We start from the raw sequence: 27,642 nt of genomic DNA on the forward strand, positions 1-27,642 counted from the left end.
CTCAAACTAGACCTACTATTAAGTGAGATGTAGGTGACAGAAGCTTTGTTGTTTCTCATTCTGTCTCCTTTGTAGGACTGGGCCAAACCAGGCCCGTATGACCAGCCGATGGTCAACACCCTGAGGAGGAACAAAGACAGGCGAGAGACTACAGATCCCAGCAGCCACCAGGGCGCTGATGTCACCACACCAGGGGAGGAGCCACAGGGGGTTAAAGGAGGCCACTCACTGACTTCCTCCAAGGTCAGATGGTGTTTAAAAACATTTTATATTCATTTCTGGTACACGTTGACCAAATTAAAACCCAAACAAATCAAAGTTACATGATTTATTTGCAGCAGTTTGATTGGACAGAACTGATTTTTGGTGATTGGTCATTCCAACTCAATTCACCAAATTTTAAAATGTTCACACCTGATCATTCCATAATTGTCTTTTTTTCTGTGCATACTGTAGCATTAATTAAAACAAGTGAACATTTTTTGGGTAAAGAATGTATAGATGGGTTCGGTCATGTCAATTTTCACATGAATTGATCATGCCAATCTGTGAATCCATGTTTAAAGGACCATAACTTGGGAAATAAGGTAGCTAGAGTCCTGAAATTCCGCAAGCTCGTTGATATGTACATATATAGATAATAAACATGGACTAAATTTCTTATAGTACAAGTTTTCATAAGGTTATTGGAAGGAGTATGAGTTGGACAACCATTCTTCCTGTTGGGACACCATTGGAGTGGTTTCACTGATCATACCGTATCAATAATTGTCCTAATATTGACCATAAATGCCAAAAATGTAATTTTGATATTTTTTTCTAATAAAATATGCCTTTGACTGGCACCATACTCTACATTTTTAAAGTTCCTATTGGTGCCAATCACAGCAGGGGGAAAAATCAGCCTCTTAGGGTGAAAAATTAGGGTATTATAGTTGGTGGAATATCAGATTTTTTGACCAAGTTGACACCATAATATGAGTGGTTTGGATTATTGTATCAAATCAGTGTTGTACCATTGATGATCATATGTACGTATCAGGGATGCTGCAAAATGTCAGGATCCTATAGCTACATTATTTCACAAGTTATGGCACCTCAAACATTGCTTCACATGTCAGTGGAAGAAAACGATGCAAAAATCGACATGACCCCACCTTCTTTAAGAACTTTGAACCCAGATTTTACACATGATCACTTACTCAATATTCACCACTTTTAGAAAATTCTGTCAAATTGAAGATGGTGAATTGAGGTGGATTGACCCTGATACAAGAATTATAAAGTGCCTAAAAAACACACCAATGCTTCTATGTGATCATGTTGGCCCTGGCAGGTGGACCGGGAGGCCCATGAGGAGTTGGCCAGAGCTCTGGCCCGAGGCCTCCAGCTAGACATCCACGGCTCCAGCAGGGACTCGCTGCAGGGCTCCAGCGGCTACAGCAGCCAGACCAACACTCCCTGCTGCTCAGAGGACACCATCCCCTCACAGGGTACACGCACACTTCCATTTAATGTTTAATATCAATGTCACAAAAGGTCACATGACTTCACTAGAAGCTAGTTTATGAGGTAAATCACGCATCTGGTGAATCAAACTGGCACAGCTGGCATTGAAGGATGAGGTGTTGCTACAAGGCAGTTACAAATTCGTCAGCACTTAGACTCAGATATTTAAAAAGACAGCAGTAGAAAATAAAATAATGAGGAAATTTACCTGGAATTACCTCTAGAGGTGATTTAGGATAGTAAATTTTAAACACCAGACCGCAAAGTCAACAGAAAGACACAAGTAGCTGAAAACTTGATCTGTGCAGTGCAAATAAATGTTAAAACGTAAGTGAGTAATGTGTGCGTATCCAGGGATGAAAGGTAAATACCAAATGAATGTGTATTTAAGTCAGTGGTTGAATACAGCTAACTTGTGGATTAACATCATGTCTTATTTCAAAACAGTAAAAAGAAGCTTTGAGAGGTTAAAACCTTGAAATCTAAAAAGGTTTTGTAAACTTGAAACCAAGTTTTTAAGGCTTGCATAGTGGTTTTTACTTTTAGTTTTTCAAATCTCTGCAAACATTACTTTGTATGTGAGATTCCTTCTTCACAGCTGAGACTCTCTTTTTACAGTGTTTCTCTTAACATATTTTCAGTTGTCGCTGCTCTCCTGGTGTCCAAGTTTGTTTTCCAGGCTTGAAACCTTATCAATGGTCATCTGAAAACCAGATCACATATTATGGGGGAAAAATAAAATGTTGTGAAATGTTAATACTTATTTTGAAACTTTTGCAGATGCACATTTAAGCTCATACTGCAGACTGTTCTTTAAGAGCTGAGTTCATATCAACTTTTCAGAGATCTAACTAGTCACATTAGTTCTGGCAATGTTGTCCAGCAGTGGTCTCAAACTCCAAAACTAACAATGTGGGGAAAAAACAAAGTGGGCATTTGCTCTTCGGCTGTTGTTTGCTCCTCACAGTCAATGCTAAAAGTAAATGCTACGTCTGCATGATCCCTTTTATTTCTGAGTTTCAGACCAGAGCTTGGGGACATTGCCAGAAATCATGTGACTCGCAAACTATGTGGGTAGATATCCAAAAAAAGGGTGTTGTTAACTCAGCTCTGAGTACGAATGCAAATGCATTTCAAAATAACGATTTGCCTTTTCAAGACTCAAGTTTCAATGACCATTTACAAGGTTTCAAACCTGGAACACTAATTAATACACCAGTAGAACAGAGATGAACCTTAATCTCTGAAAATGTGTTGGAGAAACACTCTAAAAGGAAGTCTTAAATACAAAATGTTTGCAGAGACTGACTATGAAATTTGTTTTAGCCTGTTGAGACATTGTGCAAAACCTTTATGAATAGATTTTCAGCTTTCAATGCTTCTTTTTTCTGTTTTAAAATATGCCATGATGTTAGTCCCAACACTGGGGTTCATTGCTTGATGCTTATAGAATATTCTGCATTTTTCGTCTTGGCACTAACAAGTGTGATTAAGTTGGCATAGAAACACATGGTGCTCACAGTGCATAAAGCATAAAAATAAATAAATTCACAGGAGGCATAGTGCGAACAGCATGTAGCAGAGCAGCAGCTGCTTCAGATCTCCGTTTGCATCTACACCGGAAGCATTCAGACACTGTACTGAGTGTACATCAACACACAATCACTGTAGCGACACCTGTAAAACTGGACTTGCTTCAGCTTCTTGAAGACATTTCACCTCCCACCTGAAAAGATACCTCAGTTCTGACTGGCACATTTAGATTCTCTGAAGGAAACAAAGGAGGGGATCTATGATAGCCACTGATCAGACACTGCTGTAAGTGGCTGGTCAGTCCAGAGATCCTTCCACAGACTGCTTAACATGTATTCTCATATGACTTCCCAGAACTCTGACTTAAAAATGAAATACCTTTTGTAGACGTGCCATTAGATGTGTTATACTGACCTTATTTTTTGTTCTTCATAGTGTCTGACTGTGACTACTACTCCGTCGGTGCAGATCAGGATGGTGAGCAGCAGCAGACGTCGGATTTTGACAAATCGTCCACCATCCCGAGAAACAGCGACATCAGTCAGTCCTACCGCCGCATGTTTCAGTCCAAACGTCCTGCTTCCACTGCTGGTCTGCCCTCTAACCCCTCAGCTGTTATCACCCCGGGGGTCGCCACCATCCGACGGACACCATCGTCCAAGCCCAACTTAAGGCGTCCCTCTGGGGGCCTCAGCTTGGGCCCCATTCCCATCAAGCCCCCCATGATCCCAGTCAAGACCCCCACTGTGCCTGAACATCCCAGTTTCCCCCCTCGATCAGAAGATGGCAACACACCACGGACTCCACTGAGCCCCCCGACCAGCCTCTTGTCACCAGGCAGCAGTGGGCTGCTGTCACCAAAATCCATCCCCTGGGAGACCCAGTACCTTGGGGAGGGATCGGATCCTCCCACCCCGCCACCACAGCCCAGCGGTCGGGTCGAGTGGGAGCGCCGTCCCCTCCCGGAGCTCCTGGAGGAGACGGAATATGGCGAGGTGGAGGACTTTCTGGTGGCCATCCGACGAGGCGTCAAGCTCAAGAAGACGATGACCAACGACCGATCAGCACCAAGTATTCACTGAAACTACAAGGGTTGGTTTGACTTGAGCCATTTTGCGTCCCTAGTTGGATTTACAGTTGGAGGGTCACAAAATGGTTACTGCTGAGTAGAAGCAAATAGGAGCCACAACATAAAGTGGATGGTGAGAATAGGAAGAAGTTGCCTGGAGACTCTTATCAAGGATCAGTTTTAAAATGGTGCTAGTTCCTTTCAGCAATGCCAAATTCTGATTAAAAGTAAACACTCAGCACCTTTACCATTTGGCCAAATAGTAATTACTGTGTAAATTACAGATATTTGACTGTGGAGGAAAACGAAAAGGTGTTTTTCGGCATCACAGCCTGATTTTACTTGATTTTAAAATCCAAAGTGATACAAACTACAGTGAATCTGTCAAGCTAATGTACATGGAAGGTTTTAACTATTGGTTTAACATGTTGCACCTGTTGAAGTAAGACAACTGGAAAATGGCAAAACTTGAGCAAAACTAACCGTCTCCAAACAGGTTTAGATAAGCTCTAACAAGACCTTTAAAAAGACCCTTTTACAGTCTGAAAACTGTCATTATTGCACTTGAGTTCCTTTTTGAGGCAACTACTGGGAACACTGATCCAGGATCATTTCTTTAGGGCAACTTCGGTATGTAAAAGACGAGAAGTGAAAGGATGTTCTTGTCAAATGGGAGTTGTTGCTTGGACAAGGTCAGTTTTGCAGCAGAAAAGGCTTAAATGAAATTAAATGTTAGTATTGCGAAGATAGATGATGTGTAGGAAAATTCTCAAAGAAATATTGGTTGGCTGTTAGGAGTGATGGAGTATTTTCAAAAGATCAAATCATTATTTGTATGTACATATTTCTATTTTGATGTGTTTGTATGTTTTCGTTCATCATAAGCTCCTTTTACATCCCTGTAGTCTCCCATTTTCACTTAAAGGTGCCAAAAGCCTGCGTGCTGAAGTTAAATATTCTCTATTTAAGTAAAACTATGCTTGATTTTCTTGATGTACAAACATAGGTAGAGAGAATTCCATTTCTACACAAACAGAAAGAGTGTCTGTATACGTAGGGTAGCATCTCAAAGAGTGGCGTGTAACCAGTTACAGTTATTAATACCACAAACAGTAGATTGCATGTTCTTACAGTTTGCCCCAGCATAAATAATCACTTTGCTTTTTGAATTAGATCCATGAACAAATAAAGCCCTTAACACACCCTGCAGTGGATATAAACTGTGTCAGCAGAAACTGAGGATGCCAACAACTCATTAGTTGTAGAAAGTCCTGCCTTTGATTCTGTAAAATCAAAGATATTGAAAGGGACTGTGAGGTATTTAATGCCTTTATTTCAGATTGTGGTTTTTTTTTTTTAAATCTTGTTTTTCTGTGAAGCACTTTGAAAGTTTTGATCAAACTCAAAAATGTTCAAAAGCCAAGAAAAACTCAATCGATGGCTGAAATTCTTATTCTACAGTATCATTATTAGTTCTTATTGGAGATAAGTGGTGAGTTTGTTGGCCTCTGCCCCTGTTCATTGTTGAACTATCAACCTACCAACTATGTAGCAACTGCGCAGTGTGCATTAGCAAACGTAGCAGTAATAGAGGCTGTTACTACAGTTTGCTTGTTACTACATATTTGTAGTAATTGCAGTAACGTGGATTAATGTACTGGTCTGTGGTAGTGAAACCTGTGTGCTGATTTAGCCGGCACACATGTAAACAGTCGTGGACGTTATCTTAGTGAAGCTACTACTGAATCAGAGCGTCGGTATTGGGGCAGTGTGCTGCAGTAAACCGGATTTAATAGCTAATATATGAGAAATCTGAGGAATATCATTTGGTCTGACATAGAAAGATTGTTTTATAATTAGAGACACTCCATAGTGACTAATTTCACTGTTGAGTAAATGGAGTGTAAAAGTAATGAAAACTCAGAAAACAATAACGCCAAACGCTAAAAAAAGAATACTCACACGACGCCTAGCTAACAAACACAGGATAGTCATCTCTGGTTGGGGATTTGGGTTTAGTCGAGTCAGCCTGAATATGTAAAAGATCACAAGACACTGATTATACTCACTTCAAAGTCACACTGAGACTAACTTCGGTTCATTCATTGTTCCAGTACTGAGTTTAAAGTGGAGATTAAGTCAAGTATACAAGTCTCCACCAGAAGGTGTACATTTTTTGGACAGAAAACAGGTACACAACATCCTGTACAACCAGGTCTGGAGTCGAGCTTGCTTTAGTCTTAAACTGTTTGTGCTTACTAGCCATCAAACACTAACTGTTCAGTATAAAGAGGACTTTCAGGTGGTCACTGGCAGCCATGATAGAGGTCATTAGTTCTTTGTCTCTGGGAACCATGCTTTAAATCACATCTCATTAACTACACTGAGCAAAAATATAAACACAGCATGTAGTATTTTAATAAATTATATCTATTCTTTTTACCATAGTGGAATAAGTACTTGTTATTTCAACCCTTGACAATGGAATAGCTGCTGTGAAATAAACCAGGCAGCCACAGGAACTGACCTGAATTCAGTTGGTGAAGCAGAAAATGCATAAATATTTTTGTCAGTTTTAAACTGCTTGTACTGCAGCTAACAGTACACAAATTACAAAAGTGATCAGTCTACTGGTGTTGACCACAGCAGCCAACATAGTAACATCTTGTTTTGTCCCTCTTCTAACCAAAACAATAGAAATCAGATTTTTTTTGGACGTTTTTCTCTAAGTTAGGCAAGAAGGCCGTTTGAATGCTGTGTTTATATTTTTGTTCAGCATGTAATACCTACTTAGATTTCTGAGCTTATAAATTGACTGTCTTGAAGAATTTAAAGGACATTTTCCTAAATTGCTCACCAGCTGATTTTAAGTAAAAATCTATGAATTTAATTCATGCATTCATGGGTCATTCCACCTGAATTCAGCATTTAAAAAAAAAAAAAAAAAAAAAAAAAAAAAAAAAAATATATATATATATATATATATATATATATATATATATATATATATATATATATATATATATATATATATATATATATATATATATATATATATATACATGTGGTCAACTCAATCAATATTCGCCACTTTAAAAATAAAATCTCTCGAATTGAAGATAGTCATGCATGGGGTGTTGGGTGAATTAAGGTGGAATGAAACTAATGTGTGTTTTTAGCCTCAGCTAGCATGCTAGCAGTGCCGCAGACCTGTTTGAGATCATCACTGTCTGCACCTTGCTCTCCATCATGGCGCCACATGACTGTGATCCGACTGAAACTTCTTCTATTAGCTGTGATGAAACAGATGACGAGCAGAACCTGTGGCGTACTAATATTCATGTAACTACAACAACTGTGTAAAAACTGTAACTGTAATAGCTTTCTACATGTTGAATAGCCCGACAAGTTAATCGAATCTGTATTAGCGGGAAAAATTAGCTGAAAAACATGAAAAGTCCCGGTTGCTACCAACCAGTCCTAACAGTGCTAACAGTGTGTCACCGCATTATTTACCTATTTATTCATTTAAATGTTATCATCCATTTTAATTTTACATTTATAAACCCCCAGCTGTCCTGTTGAGCTATTAACAAATATATTTAATATGCATGTTGTCTTTTTTTAGTTGAACAAAAGATTTATTAGTCGCTTTTCCTCTTTTTTTTTTTTTTTACTGAAACTAATTATTTCCTCAACTGGAACACATTTTAGATAATCATCTAATCTGTTTCCCTACAGGAATTATTAATGTTTCATACTTTAATGTGTCGCCCTGTATGATGACTGAAGTCTGTCTGTTTTATATCCGTTTATTTAGTGCAGGTTTACGAATAAATTTGTGTAGCTGATGCGATAACAAGCGTATGAAGCTGAATGTTCAAGCCTGTGAAGACTGTGTATGTTGTTTATGATCTGAGGGCGCACATTGAGGATTAGAAAAGCGAGTTTTTAGAAATCACGTCCATTAGTAAACTTCTCTTTTGGTTAGAAAAATCCTGTAGTTCAAGATCCAAGTGAGATAAACATGACTTTTCCTGTCCTCGGTGTGTTTACAGGCCATCTGTCCCTGAGCTGTAGCAGCTGTCAGTGTGTCTCGATCCTTTAGCCTTTAATTTAAGAACAAGTTGCCAAATTTCTTACAGTATATGCTAAATGATGCTCTGGGTTTCATTTTTGTAAGATTTTCCTACTTCAGGTGCTCTGCTGTAATGGTTTCCCTCGTGCATTTCCTAAATAAATATTACCAGTCTGTCTCTTCATGCAGCCGCTTTCTCTCAGAGTAAATGTCGGTTAAAGTAACCCTCTGAACCTCAACCAGTTTGAGTGTCTTTTTGCCTCTGTTACTATTCACTGTGGGTTAATTTTTCACTGCAATATAAAGTCCTGCACCTCTATGGAAACAGCGCAACCATGAATAGCAGTAGTAAGGACTCAGAAATGTCTTCTTTGCAGAACAACCCATTTAGAATATCTTAAATCGCAAAGGGAGGAAAAAACAAAACTAAAGTAGAACTTCTCTGACTATTTAAGAAAAATGTAAAAAACCTAGACTCAGTATGCATTTTTTCAAGGTATAACAGACAAAAATGCTGACTCTACTAAATATATACACTACCGTTGAAAAGTTTGGGGTCACTTAGAAATGTCCTTATTTCTGAAAGAAGAGAATGTTTTTTTTCCAATGAAGATAACATTAAATTAATCAGAAATGCAGTCTAGACATTGCTAAAGTGGTAAATGACTTTTATAGCTGGAAACGGCTGATTTTTAATGGAATATCTACATAGTAGTACAGAGGAACATTTCCAGCAACCATCACTCCTGTGTTCTAATGCTACATTGTGTTAGCTAATGGTGTTGAAAAGCTAACTGATGATTAGAAAACCCTTATTATGTTAGCGCATGAATGAAAGTGAGTTTTCATGGAAAATTTGAAATTTCCTGGGTGACCCCAAACTTTTGAACAGTAGTGTATGTCACTATTTGAATTTCTAATTTGCACATCCTGCAGTTCAACCCTTTTTGGCAAAAAAAAGTCTCAAAATTTTGGTCATGACTGTTGATTGCAGGTAAGTCAATGATGGCGTCTCTGTCGGACGTCTGCTCTAAGTAAACTAAGTATGTAACCTTCAAACAGACGTTAAAACTAACACGTTTGCTCATTTAATTATGTTAACTATAAATGAAAGCATTAAGTCAAGTTTAACCTTTAATTACAAATACCTCAGCACACAGTGTACTGATTAATGAACTGAACTAAAAATAAAATAAAATAGTGGTTTAAGAAAGCACATTAATAATTTTTTAAAAAAATCCAAATGACACCATTTATTGGGCAAAAACTGTAGAAACAAAAGACACGGATTTTCAGCTTCCCTTCGGTTAACTACTCATATGTGCCATTCAGCTGGGAAACCAAATCTAAGCCTTATATTGTGATATTTATATAGAATTACTTTATTCTACTTGTCATGTTAAAAGATTCACCCCCCCCCAAAAAAAAAAAATCGTGCACAAAAATTTCTGCACAACTACGCAGTTGAGGCCAATAGTTACATGCCAAACATTCAAAGACTTTTCAGCTGAAATGCAGGCTTTGTATGCATAGAGCAGAGAGAAAACAAGTATGGAAACAAATTAAAAAGTGAAATATTTGTAGTAGCAGAAATGTTAGACACGATGACTTCAGGTTTTTTAAAAAAATTTTGCAAAAAATTATCAAGGAAATTCAAATTTAGTTTATTGCAATTTACAGCATTGTAACTGTGTCATACTGCACAGAAGACATTTTTGAGTTCTGTCCTTCTAGCCATGGTTGTGCTGTTTCTATAGAGCAGCCCTATTCAATTAGCGGCCCGAAAGCAACCCTCGAGTGGCCCTAAAGCAACTGCCGAGTGATTGGGACTTGGGTCCGAGAAAAACAGAAAAACATCTTTCAGTAACACTGACAAGTTCTTACAAAAATTCCAACATTATTGCAAACATTGAATGCAACATTTACCGTAACCTAGCAACTAACCCACAATGCATTGTGTTGAGGAGTCGCGTTTGAAAAGTTAACATTAGCAGTTCTATACAGGTGAAAATAGCAGCATGTCTTTTTCTATCCTGAAACGACAAATCGGCGAGGAAAACCGTCGGTTTAATCCTGCGTGGACTGACAAGTATTTATTTATTTACCACCAAGTCCGAACGCCAAACCAATGCGTTTACTCTGCAACGAGTGCTTTGCAGCGCTGAAAGATTATCATGTCCGAAGACACCACGTTGGAAAAACATGCCGCGTTTCGGACAAACTTTCCCGAGGGATGTCATGAGAGAGCGGCTATAATTCAGAGTTTGACTGCATCTTACAACCAGAGCTGTACTACAATGAAGCGGACCTGTCCTGTCTGCACTGTTCCCTCTAAACTGCGCGCGTGCGCAATTGCGCACTGCTGACACGGTCTCCGCGCACAGAAAATCTGCGCTGCGCACAAAAAGAAAAAAAAATCCAACCTAAATTGTAAATAAAATAAACACGTAACAATTCATTCTGTGCTATTTTTCAGTGTGAGTCAGTGAGTGACCGGTGACTGGCTGCTGCAGCCAATGATGCGATTCACATACGTATTTACCATAGACTGTATATAATGGTATTTACGCAGCTAATCAACGTCAGGCGTCCTTATGTGCAGCCACCTGTTCTCATAGATATGAATGAGTAGATAGGACACGCCCCTTTGAGCTGCGTGCTACAGCAAGGCTAAGCTAGTGGGGGCAAAGTTTCAGTGCATTCCGTTGATGTAGACGGCGTAAAAACGGAAACAAGAAGTATGCCGGCTCACTGTGCTGCATACAGTTACACACTGCGTCGTACGATTGAGACAAGGAAACTTGGAATGACTTTTCATAGGTAAGAATAGTTTGTGGCTCTTTTTTCATTATGAAATCTTGTTGAGAGCTTCCAGTCTATGAGAGCTAACTAGTTAGCCACTAGCAAAACGCTAAGGCGAGCTAGCAGCTTGACAACCAAATACCAGACGATTAATAGTAGCTGTAGTATAGTTGTACAAGCAGTAGTAGTAATACTAAAAGTACAAGCAGCAGTAGTAGTATAAACAGCTGTTAGAGTCATAGAAGTAGTATCAGCATTTGTAATAGTATTACAAGTTGTAGTAGCAGTGCCAGTATCAGCAGCAGTAGTTAGTACTACCACTGCTACTAGTAGTAGTCACATTGCTATTACTACCACCAATACTACCAGTAGTAGTTATAAAGCCTAACTCATGTATATCCAGATTACCATCTATGTTCTTCCTCCAAACCCATTTTATGATTGGGATTACAGGCAGTTCTTTAGGACTGCTCTCAAATAATTGAAATGTTACTAAACAAGGTTATACTTATCAAATTAAATAGCTCTGGTCTCCAGTATATTGGCGAATTCGGTTCTTTGTACTTAATTTATTAGCATGATTTCTTTTTAATATGTTGTGTACAGACTTAATTACTTCTCTGTCTACTTTTCTTACTCCACGTAGGTTTCCCAGAGACTATGGGTTGAGGAGGAATTGGAAGTTTGTCGGCTTAGACCTGGTGTCATTCCATCAGTGTTTAACTTCCCGGCTCATCTTGGAAGAGTACGTGCCAGAAAGACCACGACCAAGCAGCCTTGAGATCTTAGACAGCGTCTCCCTGAGGTGGGTGTCGACGGTGTTCACAGTCAGGTCTGTGGTAATCCTGTCAAAAAACAAAACAGAAAAAAATCTAGATTATAAATCAACATGTAACCAAAGCACTCTGTGTATAACGTCATAGTATAGGATGTAGTTCAGAAAATGTCAAAGTATAGTATACTTTACTCAAGAATAACATAGTATGGCCTGTAGTTCATAGTACAGCATGTTGGCAAGAAAAAAAAAACAAAACATAGATTATTATGTGGTTCAAAAGCGCAAAATGATAGGATGTTGCCTAAAATTGTCATGTATGATATGTGGGTCAAAATAGTATGTATTTCAAGAAAACATCAGAGTATAATATGTCATCTAAAAAATGCCATAGAATAATAATTTCATTGCACAAGTAAAAGTATAGTAACTTTTAAAACTGTTCGAATTCTTATATGTTGCTGAAAAAAACACAAAAAAAACAAAAACAAAAAAAACGTCACAGTAATATGTCAATTAAAAAAGCCTATAGTATATTGTGTCGCCCAACAAACATCATAGTATAGCATTTCGCTCTAAAAACTTCACAGTATAGCCTTTAGTCCACAGCTGTCAGTAGGTGAGGAGCAACACAAAAACAGTCCAAACGCTGGTTTCCAGAGGGTTAGATGAGAATTTATATTAAAGAGTAAGTTTACAACAACACAACATGTGAGGGGGTTAAAAACAAATGGGTGTTAGTAAAATAAAAATAAATCAACAGAACTAAAAGTGAACTTCATGTTGACATTGATGGGCATTCCAACCAGGAACAAAGTAAAAGATAATCACTACGAAAAAAAACTCTTCCTGTCCACCTCTTAAAACACGAAAACACACCGCAGTAGCACCCTAAACTAGAACTACTAATGGGTTCCCTGTTTTGCTTTGTGAACAATTCAAAGGTCCCTCTCTGTCTCCTCACACATCCACCAACCACTGGAACACATCTCCAAAGTTCTGCCGGGCCAGCTCAGCTTCCCCTCAGAAGAAGTGCTGCCACCTGCCAGATGAAGGAGCCTTTTGGCATGCCAGGAGCCCTGGCATCGTGATTGGACTGTACTTTGGTCTGTTCCAGTCCAGCTTCAGTTCCAGAGACGGCAGGCGGGACGAGTCAACGGAGGCCTGGTGGACGAAGGCATGCAGCTGAGTACAATCCAGAAAACAACAGAGGAGGAGTGCAGCAGCCCAGAGCCAGAACAAGCACAGTAGCATCGTATGTCTCTTAGAAAACATCATAGTATAGCCTTTGGTATGAAAAAACGCCATCATATACATCGTATATTGTACAAATAACAAGTCAAAGGAAAGAGACATACATTGTAGATTTGTAGTAATTGTGGGCTGACTGATTTACTGATTATCAGTATTTTATTTTTTTACTGATTTACGGTAATAAATACATTTAAAAATGGCACTACTTTGGCTCTGAACCTTTATCTACCTGTGGTCGCTCTGTCTTCTGGAGCGATTTGATTGGTTATACGTAACGAATAAAACTCCTTTAACTTAACATCTGTAAACAAAACAAAAACGTATCAACAAAGTTTTCTGTTAGAGTTTGTGTTCTTCTAAGTTTAACTCCAAGATTTTAAATACTTTCATTTACTGCAAATGAATATCTACTCCAAATGTCTCACTAACAATCATTATCAGCCTTAAAAACCCACAAAACACCCCTTTATACTTGACGACACTTAGTACAGTCCGGTTCCCCCTTCTATAAATCTGCTTGGAATCTTCCACTTCCTGTTTGTCAAAGTGGCCTTCTACCTGGACAGGTTTTGTTGGAGCTCATGCAACAAACATTTTGGGTAACTGCACTTTAATATGGATGGATGACACTGAATTAGAGTCTGTTTTAATGAGACTGAGTTAAGATGTGTAGCTCTGTCATTAAATAGGAAATTATTTCTCAGAATTCACAGAGAAAAGTCTGAAATGTTTGCTAGGTTAGCGTCCCACATGTTCTTTGGCTCAGCTAAAGCTAACTCTCTCCAACTTCTGGATCTCTTGAGTTGCTTGTTGTTAAAATATCTTGCTAGAGGTGCTGAAGCTCAGAAAGTCTGAGATGTTTGTTCAAAATAAGCTCATTCTCAAGTCTTATCTGAACTGTCCTCTTTTGTTTGAACTTTCCCTAAACTTAGGAGTTAATGACAGAGCAGCACATCCAGACTCAGTCTCATTTATGTAGAGATTAAACTTCAGTGTCATTCATTGATGTTAAAGTGCAGTTTTTCAAATGTTTGTTGCACATGCTCCCGACCAAACCAGTCCAGGTGGAAGACGATGTGAAGAGAAAGCTCCAGAGGATGAATATCACACATTTACGTTGGAAATAAATGTCCTTTAATTAGACATTGTCATGCAAAAGTTGGATTTCCCTTTAATGATGTTCAAATCTTTGTTGAGTGCTTTGTTGATGTTGGTTTCTAAATATTTTCTGACACTCGGCCCCGAAGATTAAAACCTTTTACGGCTCACAATCTGCAACAATTCACACATTATCAACTATCTTTCTGACTAAACTAAGATAAAAAGTGAAAAACTGCCTGATTCCTGCATCATGAATGTAAATCTTTTTGTTTTTTATGACAGTAAACTGAATATATTTGGGTTTGACATTTTATAAACCAAAACAAGAAATGAATTACTGGAGAAAACAATCATCAGATTAATGGACAAAGAAAATGTGTTTTCCAACATGTATGGCTGAATTACTCCAACATTACAAGATACAATTTGAATTCAATTTTATTTATATAATGCCAATTACAGGTCAAATTGTCTCAAGACACTTTATTTTTATATTTTTTGTCATATTTAAAGTATGACAAAGTAAGAAATTTAAACCTCTTGACTAATCCGATTTATTATTTGGTTTTTAAGAGACTAATGGACAACTAAAATAACTTTCTAAACTAAAACTAATAAACATGAGGTCAAATGGAAGAGTTTTAAATACTGCAGTCCCACGACGACAAGAATAAAGTTTGTCAACAAAAAGTAAATCTGCTGGTGGATTCCATTGAAGTCCTAATAAATGACAATAAAGTGTGATACTAAAGGTTTGTGGTGCTAAAAATCTCCAAGTAAAGATATGAAGTTGAACATCTGGATGGAGGTTGATCAAAGTTGACGTCCCTTCATTTCTCTGGAGTCGACTCCATGGATTTTCTGGATGGTGGTTAAAGACCTGCTCTTCTAGTCATCTTCCTTCTAGTCGCTGTAAAAAGTCAGTCCATCCTGGCCGACTTCAACACCTCTTCATGACAACTTGTTCTGCCTCCGACCTGGTGGAAACTCCAGAAACTCGGGAAAACCTGTCGAGACTCGAAAAACTCGTGGAGACTCGAAGAACTCGTCGGGCGGAGGAAGGTGTGGTGGGGGAGTCTGGGTGGAGTCAGGGCGGAGAGTAGGCGGGGAGGTGGGTGGCGGCCTCCCCCCCCTCTACTCCCCCCACCTCCCCGCCTACTCTCCGCCCTGACTCCACCCAGACTCCGCCTTGGCTCCACCCATGTGGTCACTTGAGGAACTACGATGCCAAAGGGACGACGAAATTATTTCTTTTCATCTGATCTGTAGCTCAGTGAGTTAAGGATTTGCCTATGGAGCTGCAGGTCGCTGGTTCAAGACCAGACCCTTCTTAAGTTTTTATCAAATCCTGACAAAGACAAACAAAGAAAATTGCCACTGGCGGGTCTTGAACCTGCGACCTTCCACTTGGTAGTCCTCTTCTTATCCCCCTGAGCTACTCGCTCAGATACTAATTCTTCTTTTTTTTGCACATTTATCATCTATTTTTTGTCGTGTTCGAGTTTTTTTTTAACTCGTGTCTCGACTCGACCGTTTTTCTCAGGAGGTTGGGCTTCAGCCTTTGTGCTGGAGGGTGGAACCCTCAGTTCCAAGACTTTCCAAAGCCTCCACACCTCCCGAGTCCTCAGGACCTGAGCTTTCACACAGTCTGAGGGCTGAAATTTTCTAAGTTCCTGAGTACTTCTCTGTTAGTTTGAACCTTCAGACAGTCTGAGGGCTGAAATTTTCTAAGTCCCACAGTAGTTCTCTGTTAGTTTGAACCTTCAGACAGCCCAAGGACTGAAATCCTCTAAGTTCCTGAGTAGTTCTCTGTTAGTTTGAACCTTCAGACAGTCTGAGGACTGAAAACTTGAAAGTTTCTCAGTACTTCTCTGTTCGTTTGAACCTTCAGACAGTCTGAGGACTGAAATCTTAAAAATTCCTGAGTAGTTCTCTGTTAGTTTGAACCTTTAGACAGTCTGAGGACTGAAATCTTAAAAGTTTCTCAGTACTTCTCTGTTAGTTTGAACTTTCTGGTTAACAGAAGCCTTAAAACTTGTGACCATGAGTCTTGATTTCACATTTAGATCATCCATCTGAGTTCTTCTCAGACCTTCACCTGTGGGTTTTTTAGAAATCCTGAACAAACTTTGAATCTCTTCACTGAACAGTAAAGTTTGTGGAGCTCAGAAGGTAACATTAGTTTGATCAATGCCTTCAACTACTAGTAGACTTTATCTGGAAAGCAGTTTTCTGAAATGAGTTGTTAGTAAATCTGTCCACAATGAAACCAAGAACATAGAAAGAGGAAATGTTTGAAGAAACAACTTGATGTTTTCATTTCAGACTAGAAAACGCTTTAAAACCTTTATCTGTTTTTGCTCTTTTGATCATTTTATTGTTTCTTCTGTTTAATTTGATCTTCTACAGTTTAACTGGTGTCTTTTCAAAGGTTTTATCTTTAGTTTGATTCTTCTTAAATGTTTAGTTTCGCTCTTTTCTCACCTTTTATTCTGTTCTAATGTCTGATCTGATTTCGAAATGTTTTGTCTTTTTAATGTTTAATTGTTGTTTTTTCAAATGTTTTATCGGCTTGTTTGAATAATTTCCTTTTCTTTCCCAATGTTTAATTTTTCGATTAAATCTTTAAGGTTTTTCTTTTCAAATGTTTTACCACCTTTTAATGTTTAATTTTCTTTTTTAATGCTTCATTGTATTTTCTGTTTAATTCCTATTTAAAGTTTTATTGTCTTTAAGATTTAATTTTCTAATTAAACTAATTTTTTAATTAAATGTTTTGACTTTTAAAGGTTTAATAATCTAATTAAATGTTTTGTATTTTTCTAAATGTGTAATATTCTTGTTTAATTGTATTTTTTGAAATGTTTAATTATCTAAAATATTTCGTCTTTAATGTTCAATATTTTTGTTTAAAAATTTTTGTTTAATTTCATAATTACATGCTTTGTATCTTCCGTTTAATTATCTAATTAAATATTTTGTCTAATATAATTTAATTGTATTTAATGTTTAATTTTCTTCTTAAAAGTTTTATTAAATGTTTTTTTCCTTTGATTTAATTGCTTTTTTACTGTAGTTTATTTCTTTAATATTTTTTTCTGTCAAGACTTTAACCCCAACCTTAAAAATGAAACAAACCCTTAAATCACAATGAAAATACTTCTGTTGTCACAATCATGAGTTAGTCAATTATTCAGTTTATCCATTGAGCTTTATTTGTTCAGCACCTTTCACACAGATTACAAAACTAAACAAGCAAAGCAAAAAAACTATGCTAAAACTATGATTAAACCTCAAAAACAAACAAAAAAAAAGAATTAACATTGTAATAAAATATGTTGTGTCCAGGGGATGGAGGGAGTTTATTGAAGTCTTCTTGGGCTCACATGGGAAATCATTTAAAATATAAACTTGATATTCAGTCTAAGGAAACTGCAGAGCGACAGAAGAACCAACAATATCTCCTGTTTTCTCCTTTAATGAGTCGACTCTTCTTGTGCTTTCAGACCAAAGAACTACAGACTCTTCACAACCTGCTCAAACTCTTGGTACAGGACCTCACCACACGGGTCAAGAAGGTTTCTGTCTCATTTCTACTCTGAAGCTCACCTTCTCCTGCTCAAACTGCTGACAAATGTTTCTGCTGCTCTAAAGTCTGCTCTCCAGAACTTCCTAAAAACTCTCAAAGTCTCTTCTGCTGCAGGTTGCTTTGTAGAACTGTTCCAGAAAACCTCACTAAACCACATGGAGGGGCCTCAAGATAGTCCAAATGAAACCATACAAAAACCAAACTAGTACAACCCAAATGCTAAAGTCTCCTGCAGTCTACCAGAGAACCTCTGAGAACAGAGAATCAGGACAGGAACTCTTACCTTCTGGACAACCAACGCTGGTTCACAAACAAGAATACAGAATGTGTCTGACCAAAAACCTCTAAAGACTCACTACAGCCAAGATAAAGACACAACTCGGCTGTACCAAATCCACTAATCACTGCACACATTAGCACCATGTGATAACTGTGGCTAAAGAACCACATTTACCAAGACAACTATCCAGTACAAAGCCCCAAAACACACCAAGAAACACATTAAAGATGATTTTACTGCTGGAAGCTGCAAGCCAACGCCTAAAGAACAGACTAAAGCAATGGAGCCAAACCCGGTTCACTGGTGAAGAGAAGCAGAGGAAATGTTTGTCTGCAGCTAAATAAAGCAGGAAGACACTGAGCTGCTCAGGTGTTCCTGATAACACCAAGCAGCCACCTGGACAGCCAATAGGAACACAGCTTACTGGAAGTCCAGAGGGCTGGGTTAGTGAAGGAAATTTAATTTAAAGTTGAGGCAGAAAGTTAACAAAGAAAGTTGAAAACCACCTTCTGATACCTGAAATCTCTGAGTTTTCACACAAAGAACGCCTGAACATGTCAAACTGGTTTCACAGTAGAACCATCATTGTAAAAACGTCATAGTATGGTGTGTTGCTCAAAAAACATTAGGACCCGGCTGTCAGGGGACAAACATGTAAGAAACATGAGAACAGAGAGAACCCAACCAGTAGGTCACAGTTTATCATCCCCCAGTCATCTCCTGAAGTCCATATGGTGAGAGACATCAGTATCTGGTTGTTCATTTACCAGAGGATGCTTATAATCATGCTGATGTGGTCTGTACTCTACAGTATTTTAGTGACTCAATAAATGCCTAAGTTGTTTTTTTTAAAATGCTTTTTAGTTTTTAATAAACATTTAACAGCCTATATGTAATCAATAAATGGCCTTTGCCTATCTTAAGAAAAACTCACTCAGAACTCTGATATGTTAACAGTACTAAATAAATCAATAAATACATGCATACACACACAAAAATAAGTTAATACATTAACTGTGTTTAGATAAGATTTAGATTTTTTTAAAAAAAGTTGTTTATGTTTTTGCAGAATCCAGTATTGCTCACTGGTTGGTCATTACATTTTGTTAGTTTGATTTCACTGTTTAAAATGATGCCACCTCTTTTCAGACAGAACCTGTGATAATAAAACAATACAAAATTTTTAGTTCCGTGTTAATAAAGCACTTAAAGCTTTAAGTATGGCTAAATGCTTTTTTCAAAATTAAATATATCACTCCTTAGGTGGTAGTGGCCCCAAGTTCAGTAAAGTTGGAAAGATATTCACAGATTCAGACTTCCAGCATCAATAACTCATTAGATATAGGTTGTCAATACATAAACGGTGCCTCTTTCCCATTGTTGCAAGGCAGACAATGTGGTACAAGCCCAGTTTTATCAAAAGCAGCTGTCTTTCAAGCTACAGGAATAACATTGATGTCTATGGAGTGAACAGGGTCCGTCTGCAATTTGCAAAACCGCTGCAACAGTAAAGAGAGACAAATATTCAATAACTTCACTCTTATACATTGTAGTGTCACTAAAATCACTGCAGCCTTCAACTGGCTCCTGTTGACAAAGTGTTTTAACAGAAATGTAAATGCTGTAATTTGATTCTTTTAATGAACCATGTAACTTGAATGGATGTGATGCTGGTGTGACCACAGTGCACACGTCTGATGTTGCTCACAGTGGTCCAAGGAACGCTCAGGGAGTTTGTGTGTTTGCTCAGACTCAGGAAAAATTACAGGGAACATTGCCTGTCTGACACGTCAAACATTCGCAGGGTTGATGTTCTCGCCACAGATGTCTTCGAGACAACAAAGGTAAGTGCAACAAAGCAGCGTGCTGTAGCAGACACTAACGGTAGTTTTATATATTTATGTGACTATCTTCTGTTCACTTATTATAAGTTTAATATTTAAGAAAGACATTTTGTTTTGACAGTTATTTCACTTAGTTGCACTTTATTATGCACTTTGATGTCAGCTTTATTTCGTTTCAAAGGGATAGTAACTATCACTGTGCCTACTGTTTATTTTTTTTGATTATATACACTGAAGATGCGACTGTCTCAGATGAGACCAAATATGGACAGGGACAAACTCTGTTTTTTGTTATTTCAAAAGAAAAAAAATGTCTCAAGTTCTGAAAAGTTACTGTTAAGCAAGTTACTTTTTAATGCACTTTGAGATGTGACCAAAACAAAAGATGGTGTTTCTAATCTACACTTAGTTTTTATGTTCATATGCAACTTAACATGTGCTTATATTTACCTATCAAAATGTGTTGAAGTTGTGTGTTTGAAATTTAAAATTTAAAGAAGCAGTATTTCAGCACAGGTTTAGTTTAAGTACTGCTCTACTATTGTGTTTATGTCCTTTTGGATGTGGCAATACGTTTATAAACATCCAGTGTGTTTGTTATCTTATCTGTTTGTGTTTATTTTAAATGGTTAACTTTGCTCACTGTCTGCTAAAAACGTCCGGCCCAGCTCATGTTCTTAGTCTGAAAATCCGGCCCGAGTCAATTTTTAATTGAATAGCCCTGCTATAGAGGTTCATAACTTTACATTACAGTAAAAAAAAAAAATGAACCCCAAGTGAGTAAAAATGTAAAAAGAGAGAAAACACCCAGGAACTGCTTGGATTCCGATGGAAAATATTTTTTAAAAATACATCAGTTACTAAGAGTATAACATTTCAAAATTAATCTCCTTCATAAAGACAGTAATTTACTGCCATCAGACTCAGATTTTGTAAATCCTGATTGGTGGATGAAGGTACTTAATGCAACATCACACTTTTCTAACCCAGCCTGCCTCAAAAACACCATGTGACACCACCACAGCTGTGTTCATGTAGCATCTAAAGAAAGAAGCTGTTCTGTACTAAATATGAATATGTTACGACTTTACACACATCCTGGAGTTTCACTGCCTTGCTTCAGGGCACTTCAGTGACGAACAAGAAGACACTGAAGTCCAGCATCACCTGGGGAGCCACAAGTAAACACTCCCAGATTTATTATCTCTCTCTTTTTTTTTAAATACACATAAGAACAATGCAAAATACAGACATACCGCATCCTTGGACATTACAGGTTTTACAGTACATACATGTATCAGTGCACATCTGCTGCTGTCCGACTGTCCACTAGATGGCAGCACAACACGGCATTCCTTTAACTGACAGACTTTTGTTCATAGGCTTTAAAACATTTTTTTTTTTTACACCTCCGAGACATAAAACATTGTCTATATAGAGAACACAGTCCATCTTCATTCTCTTAGAAAAAATACACAAATATGAGATGATACAAAAAAGTTGAGGTTGTTAAACAGCATTTAATATTACATAACTTGGTATTGATAGATTTACCACATGATTCACACAGATGGTATATTGCTTCTCCTCATCCACCGCAACAAATCTCTCTTCTAATGAGGCAGGCAGACAAAATAAAAAAAGCCAATTTCCCTTGAGGCTTTTACAGTTAATCCTGCAGCTGCGTCCAAACACTCATTAAAACTGTGTTCAAATATTTCTGCCTCAACTCAGCTGGTCGCTTGTTAAACTTTTTTTTTTTTTTTTTTTTTTTAAACCAGCCCTTAATTCCTTTAGATTTGAGGATAGTGCTCTGAGTGTCCCCGTCGCTCTACAGATAAATATTTCATAATCTGGTAAATAACATCAGCAAACTAACACACGGCACAACATTCATTACTAAGTTTTGGCAATGATCAAGCTTTTCAAAGCCCGGAAACAACTCTATTCTCCTTACAGTGTGGGAAACAAAGTGGGCATGCTCTCATCAAAACCAGTCCTGACACTCACAGAGAGAATTGTGGGAAATAGAGTCACATCCAGTAGGATTTAACTTTGTAGAAGAAATGCACTGATATGGAACCTCTGGGGTGATTTTTAAAGTTATTCCTACAATCGCAGAAGTATGAAAAAGACAACAAATACATGCAGTTCAACACGCTTTAACATCCCGACATTTAATTTCTGTAAACTTGTACCTACAGGCTGAGTGTCTCTAATTACTGTAGCTTCTATTAGCTACGAAAGCAAGAAACATTCTTGGAGTGATGCGATGTAAAGCCATGGAAAAGGTTTCCACTTAAGGCCTCTCCCTATTGGACAAATGTATGAGCTGAAAATCCATTAAAAAAACAACTGTATGTTTAGTTTTGTCATTCATCAGTAATCTATATAGTGTACATTTCTGTATAGTGAGTTGTACATAGACAGGAATTTATGGATCTATTTATCTATTTATGGATGAGTGTCTGCATCAGCATGACTTCTGTTTGTCCGATTGTGGACACAATTAGGTGCAAAAACTTAGTGATTAGACAAATTATTAATCATCTCAATTTGTGTAATCAACTAATTGCTATTTATTATGCAAAAAAGGTAAACATTCTCTTGTTCCAGTTTGTAAAATATGAGAATTTGCTGCTTTTCTCTGTTTTACTGTCGCCTAAGTTTGCAGGTTCGAGGTCAACTGATCAATTAGCTGATTGATATGATCTCATGCGACCAAATTGTCATTGGTCATAATGAAAAAAATGCTACAACAACAGTATCCTGGGATTAATTCATGACTTTTGGTAGCAGGAGGAACAGACTACATGTCAACACCCCTACAGTTTCACAACTTTAAACTGGCGCACCTTAATGGAGACTGTTTAACGTATTTAGCATTTTCTGAACATTGACTTGGAGTCAGCATGAAAATAACTGACACTATTTCAAAGAAGTTATCGGTGTGGATGCATTTTGTGCAAACAGATGGCCAAAAAGCAGTTTACATGTCACAACTCAACAACCAACATGGCAGATGATCTAGAAACAGCAGCTAGATTGTCTGTGTTATATTCCTCAATATTTGCTGTGACACAATCACCAGTTGATCTCATTCTATTATCAGAAACCACATAAATATAAATAGCTGGTCTGCGCCAAACCTGTTATTATGATTTCAGTATAAAATAACCATATTTAAACAAAAAACATTAGCTTTCATGTTGATTTATAATTAATTTAGGCTAATAAGGCCAGCAACTTGGGAGCAAAGAGTACACTGTTTCAATTTAGTTCATAAAGAGATAATGTGCAGATTTCTTTCGTTTAAGAGTACATACGATTTCAGTCCTCCATGATGATCTTTGATTACAGCCCAAATCGTCAACAAAACAACTTTAGTTTCTGGGACGTTATTATGTGGATGTTTTCTGACGTTTTATATAAAAACTTGTTGCTCACAAATAAAGATCAACCAATAATCAAACAGCTGTAATTTGGAAAATAAAACAGACCAGCGAGAGGTAAATGTAATTCAGTACATCCTGCAGTAAACAGATTGCTTTGAAAACAACCGGAGAAAAGCATCAGCTGGATTCCCAGAGCAGCTTGCAGGTGTGCTGCTGACTGCTGGAGTGTGAGACGGAGAAGCAGACTGAAAAAGATTAAGAAGGAAAGAAATAAAGAGGGAGGGAGGGGAAGCTTTAAGTCCCAGAAATCAGGAAAACTCCAGAGCTGACAAACAACCATCCAGAAGCTTCAAGAGCGATGAAACAGAAGCTAAAAAACTAATTACACAGACTGCTGGATCCCAGTCAAGAGTATGTCTGAGGGAAAGGAGTGAAAAGAAAAAGACGGTGCAGGAGAGAAAAACACAAAGATGCAAGACCACCTTGGCAAATAACAGCAAACTAAAAATAGCGACTTTAGTTTCCAAACAAAGTGTCACAGAATGCCTCCTTTTTAAATCCGCCTCACACAAAACATCTGAGGACTTTCCTGCACGTTAAAAATCATCCCAGATGGAAACAGACAGTCCGATTATAGAGCTACATCAGTTCTTCATGCAAACACTTAAATTACTCCTCGAGGTAGCAGATGACTCTCTTCCTGTTTTCAATGACATTTGTTTTCCTGGAAGTTTAAAGATGCACAAGATACTCAGTCGCAGTGACTTTACAGTTTGTCGCCGCTCAGTTCGAGCTGAAGAGGAACTTATTCGACTCATGAATAAATAGTGTTCTGGGAGATAAAGTCCTCAAATGTATAAAGTGTCTGCTTGAAGGAAAAAAAATGCAGAAATAATGTGAGTTTAAAAAAATAAAAATAAAAACACGCAAATTAGTGTCCCAACTGCTAAAACAGTTGGTCAGTATTTACAGTTTGCGTTTCTGCTGTCGGGATGGAAAATGAGCACTGGTTTCTTCACAGTGAAACTGGATTTCTGGAGCCCCTCTGTGGGAAAACAGGCTGATAGCTGGAAAGAGGAGGAATAACAGCTACAGCAGTGAGACAGGTGAGCATTTCCCATCCTAAATGGTGCTCAGTCAGAATTCACAAGTCATGTGTTGGGTGTCAAACTCAGAAAGGGGAAGCAAACTGATGAGCAAACTGCTCGACATTTCACTCTTTTTTTATCCACATTTGGTTGAAAACTACACAGAAACATACTGAAACTAAAATACTGACTGAATGGAGAGGTGGTAAAATCAACAGTAAGGTTCTCTCCAGCATCTCTGCCAGTTTTAGTGCTCTATTTTTATCAGTTTAAAATTAGTACCTCGCAGCATGAAACTCACTGCCTTCATTTTTTTCTAAGAAATATAGACTGCTAAATATCTGAAGCTCCAAAGAAAGAAATCTGTTGCCAAATCGTCAGATTATTGAATGAAGTTTGCGCTGCACAGCCATCAAGGGGCTCTTGTACTTTTTATTAATGAGTTTTCTACACTTACTGTGATGTCTTCTGCAGCTCAGCATGTCTCCCTACGGTTCTGAAGGGTTTAGCGACACACTGCATCCTGCTGTGACTGAGTCAATGGAGCTGGCAGAGGAAACACACCTGGCTCATCCGCTGAGTCGGTACAGACCCACAAACTGGGTCAGTGCACCTCAAATATTTGCTATCTAATCATGTATGTTGTGTTATTCGAAGTCAAACAAATAGAATAATATTAGTTTCATTACTTCCTGTTGCAGATCAAAAGACCTCATCAGCTGTCAGTTTAATACACTCATAAAATACTCAGTAATTGGTCTCCTACGACCAAATGCTTGTGGTGATGAATGTTAGCTGATAAATTTAAAGAGCCCATTTACCAGTTTATAATTGCATTTCTGGGTTGTACTAGAATATGCTTTCATTTTTTTTTAAGTTATGTTTTCAGCCTGTTTCTGGCTTTATGGACAGACAGCAGTGAGAGAGAGACAGGAAAGTGGGGAGAAGAGTCGGGGAAGGACCTCCAGCAAAGGGCCTTAAACTGGATTCGAACCCCTGACCGCTGCTTCAGGGACTATAGCCCCTGTTTATAGGTCACCTGATCAACCTGCTGAGCTACAGGGGTGACGTATATGCTTTCATTCTTGAATGTTCAAACATTCTCAACATTTTCTCATTCTGTACTTTGCTGTTGCACCTCTTCTCCTCGTCTGTCTTCGTTTTAACTTCGATCTCTTTAAAGCCCTACTATGAAAAGCCCAGTCTGCTCTGATTGGTCATTTGGCCTGATTAAAGTAAAGTAACGTTGGTTAATAACTGTAGATGTCTTAATATGTAGCTGGGATGTAGCTGTAGAAGAGGCAGCTCTACTGAAGAAATAACTCTTTTCTTTCTGAGGTTAAACTAGCTGCTAGTCACGTGTTATGCAAATATGTTACATAGTGTTGTAGATAAGTCACAGAAGAAAAGACTGGACTTTAATTGAAGTGTTTCATGTAGGTAAGGAGCACTGTTTTCTGAGTTTTGAGTTGAACCTTGGGCTTTGCAAGTTTGCAGAGCTTTAACATGCACAAAAGAACTGCAACACACTAAAGAAAAGAGAAAAACTCCAACCACTAAATATGGGCTCTTTAAGGTAGATGTTTTTGGATATTTACACATTTAGAGCAAATTGTGCAGGAATTATCAGGGCAATTTGGCTGCTGAACTAAACTCAGCAAATTCATACCAGTGTTGTAAAAATGTCAAGATAATTAAGACAACTTGCTTCTTATAAATATGCAATAATAAAGATTTCTGTATAACTGACAGCACTTAATAAGTTTACTGACTGGATGACAGTTTTCTGCATGTGCTGCCGTTACACTACACCAAAATATTAAACAAGAACATCTAAATGGGAAACATGTCACCTGAAGATCATGTTTTCAACTGAGGAGAATCTAGGGATTGTAAAATGTCATAGTTTTCTTTTAAATACCAACAACCTCTCACTAGGGGACAGATGAAGGGATCAATAAAAAGCACGACTGATATGAAGAATCAATGGCAGAAGCAGCATTAATTAAATCCCTCCATAGCTCATCTTTCATTACCTTGAATTTAAATTAGAATAAGACTTCCCCTTGGTGCCTGACACTGAAACAACAGACGGTGTGTCTTGATGAAGCAGATATAAAGATACCATCGCCTGCTGCTTCGAAAGGAAGCTAAAAAAAGAGCTCAAGGTTTTGGAACTAGACATCACTAGTGGCCAATTAAATCTCCACAAACTGCCTCTGAAGGTTTTATAGAAACACAAGCGGTAAACGCTGCCTGAGCCAGGATGACAGAGAAACGCCCGACTGTAAATACTTATTTAAAAAAATCAGCAGAATCCACTTTGAGATGTGATGGTGCAGATGTAGTGACTTATTAGGAGGACTGTGACGCTGTGTCACTGCTAGGTTGTGCTTCTTTCTCTTTGTCGTCGTCGTCGCTCAGGAAAAGCAGCGGGAACATCCCCAGAATGCAGCCGATGGACACACCGATGGCTTTACCCTGCACAAAAACAAGAACTCTCATCACCATCGCTGAAAGTTTGACTCCTTCACAGCTGCACAAACATAACAATGTTTATTACATTCATAACTGTGGGAAAGCTCAAGGAAAGTTAGGGGTTCTGAAGAGGAAAAACACCTGAGAAATGTTTAAAATTATACTACATCTGCACTGTTAGATGTATAATTCAGAATCGGGTAGCTTTAGCTCAGCAGCTGCAGGTGCTTGTTCCTTTTAAGATGTTGTCTCCAGATACACTTTTGATAATGCTGCTTTTTTTTTTTTGCCTAGAACAAAGCTGACACTGATTTTTCTGCCAGTCTCTGTGCCTCTTTTATGCGTGAGGATTCTACTTATTATATATTTCTCTCCTCGAAGAGCGCTGGCTGCTCCAGTTTAGCTTTATTTTTGTTTCTATTTCGACAAATGTCCTGTAGTTTCATCCATCCCTACGTATCTCAAGGTTATCTACTTTGATAATTTGCTGCTGGAGACATTAAAGAGCCCATATTCTGCACATTTACAGGTTTATAATTGTATTTGTGGGGTCTGCTAGAATGTTTACATGCATTAATGCTCAGAAAACACTAAAGTTTTCTCATACTGTACTGAAACGCTCAATTTTAGCTCCTGTCACTTTAAGGCTCCAGAAAAGCCCAGTCTGCTCTGATTGGTCAGTTGGCCTGATTAAAGTTAGGTAATGTTGGTTGTACACCATAAACACAGACCATTGAGTACAGGAATGGAGGTCATTCTGTGAGAGAGGGCATAGTTAAATAAGCTGTAAGGCATGAATTATGCAAATACCTTACATGGTGGCATATGTCAGTAACAAAAGGAAAAC

The 27,642-nt window shown here is 38.0% G+C and overlaps 2 protein-coding genes and 1 long non-coding RNA gene across 5 annotated transcripts in view; 2 read left to right on the forward strand and 1 right to left on the reverse strand.

Annotated features, from left to right (window-relative positions):
• Window positions 1–5,313, forward strand: part of LOC111578860 (protein MTSS 1-like) — an 84,997-nt gene extending 79,684 nt beyond the window's left edge. For all 3 annotated transcript variants that reach the window (XM_055017965.1, XM_055017964.1, XM_055017966.1), the window contains 3 exons: window positions 76–243; window positions 1,337–1,493; window positions 3,478–5,313. In XM_055017965.1, the coding sequence (XP_054873940.1) occupies window positions 76–243; window positions 1,337–1,493; window positions 3,478–4,124 (972 nt within the window). In that variant the 3' untranslated portion in view covers window positions 4,125–5,313. The remainder of the gene's footprint in view (window positions 1–75; window positions 244–1,336; window positions 1,494–3,477) is intronic.
• A 1,860-nt stretch (window positions 5,314–7,173) lies between these two features.
• On the forward strand, window positions 7,174–14,521 carry LOC129350654 (uncharacterized). The gene is made up of 3 exons (XR_008604122.1): window positions 7,174–11,009; window positions 11,638–11,796; window positions 12,711–14,521. It is a non-coding gene; the product is annotated as an uncharacterized LOC129350654 (long non-coding RNA).
• Window positions 14,522–20,997: 6,476 nt separating this feature from the next.
• tmem65 (transmembrane protein 65) overlaps window positions 20,998–27,642 on the reverse strand; it is a 53,947-nt gene continuing 47,302 nt past the window's right edge. Inside the window, exon 7 of the mRNA XM_023283895.3 lies at window positions 20,998–26,798. Within this exon, the coding sequence (XP_023139663.2) occupies window positions 26,673–26,798 (126 nt within the window). The 3' untranslated portion in view covers window positions 20,998–26,672. The remainder of the gene's footprint in view (window positions 26,799–27,642) is intronic.

This window comes from Amphiprion ocellaris, chromosome 15, assembly GCF_022539595.1.
Source record: "Amphiprion ocellaris isolate individual 3 ecotype Okinawa chromosome 15, ASM2253959v1, whole genome shotgun sequence".
Classification (NCBI taxonomy): domain Eukaryota; kingdom Metazoa; phylum Chordata; class Actinopteri; family Pomacentridae; genus Amphiprion; species Amphiprion ocellaris.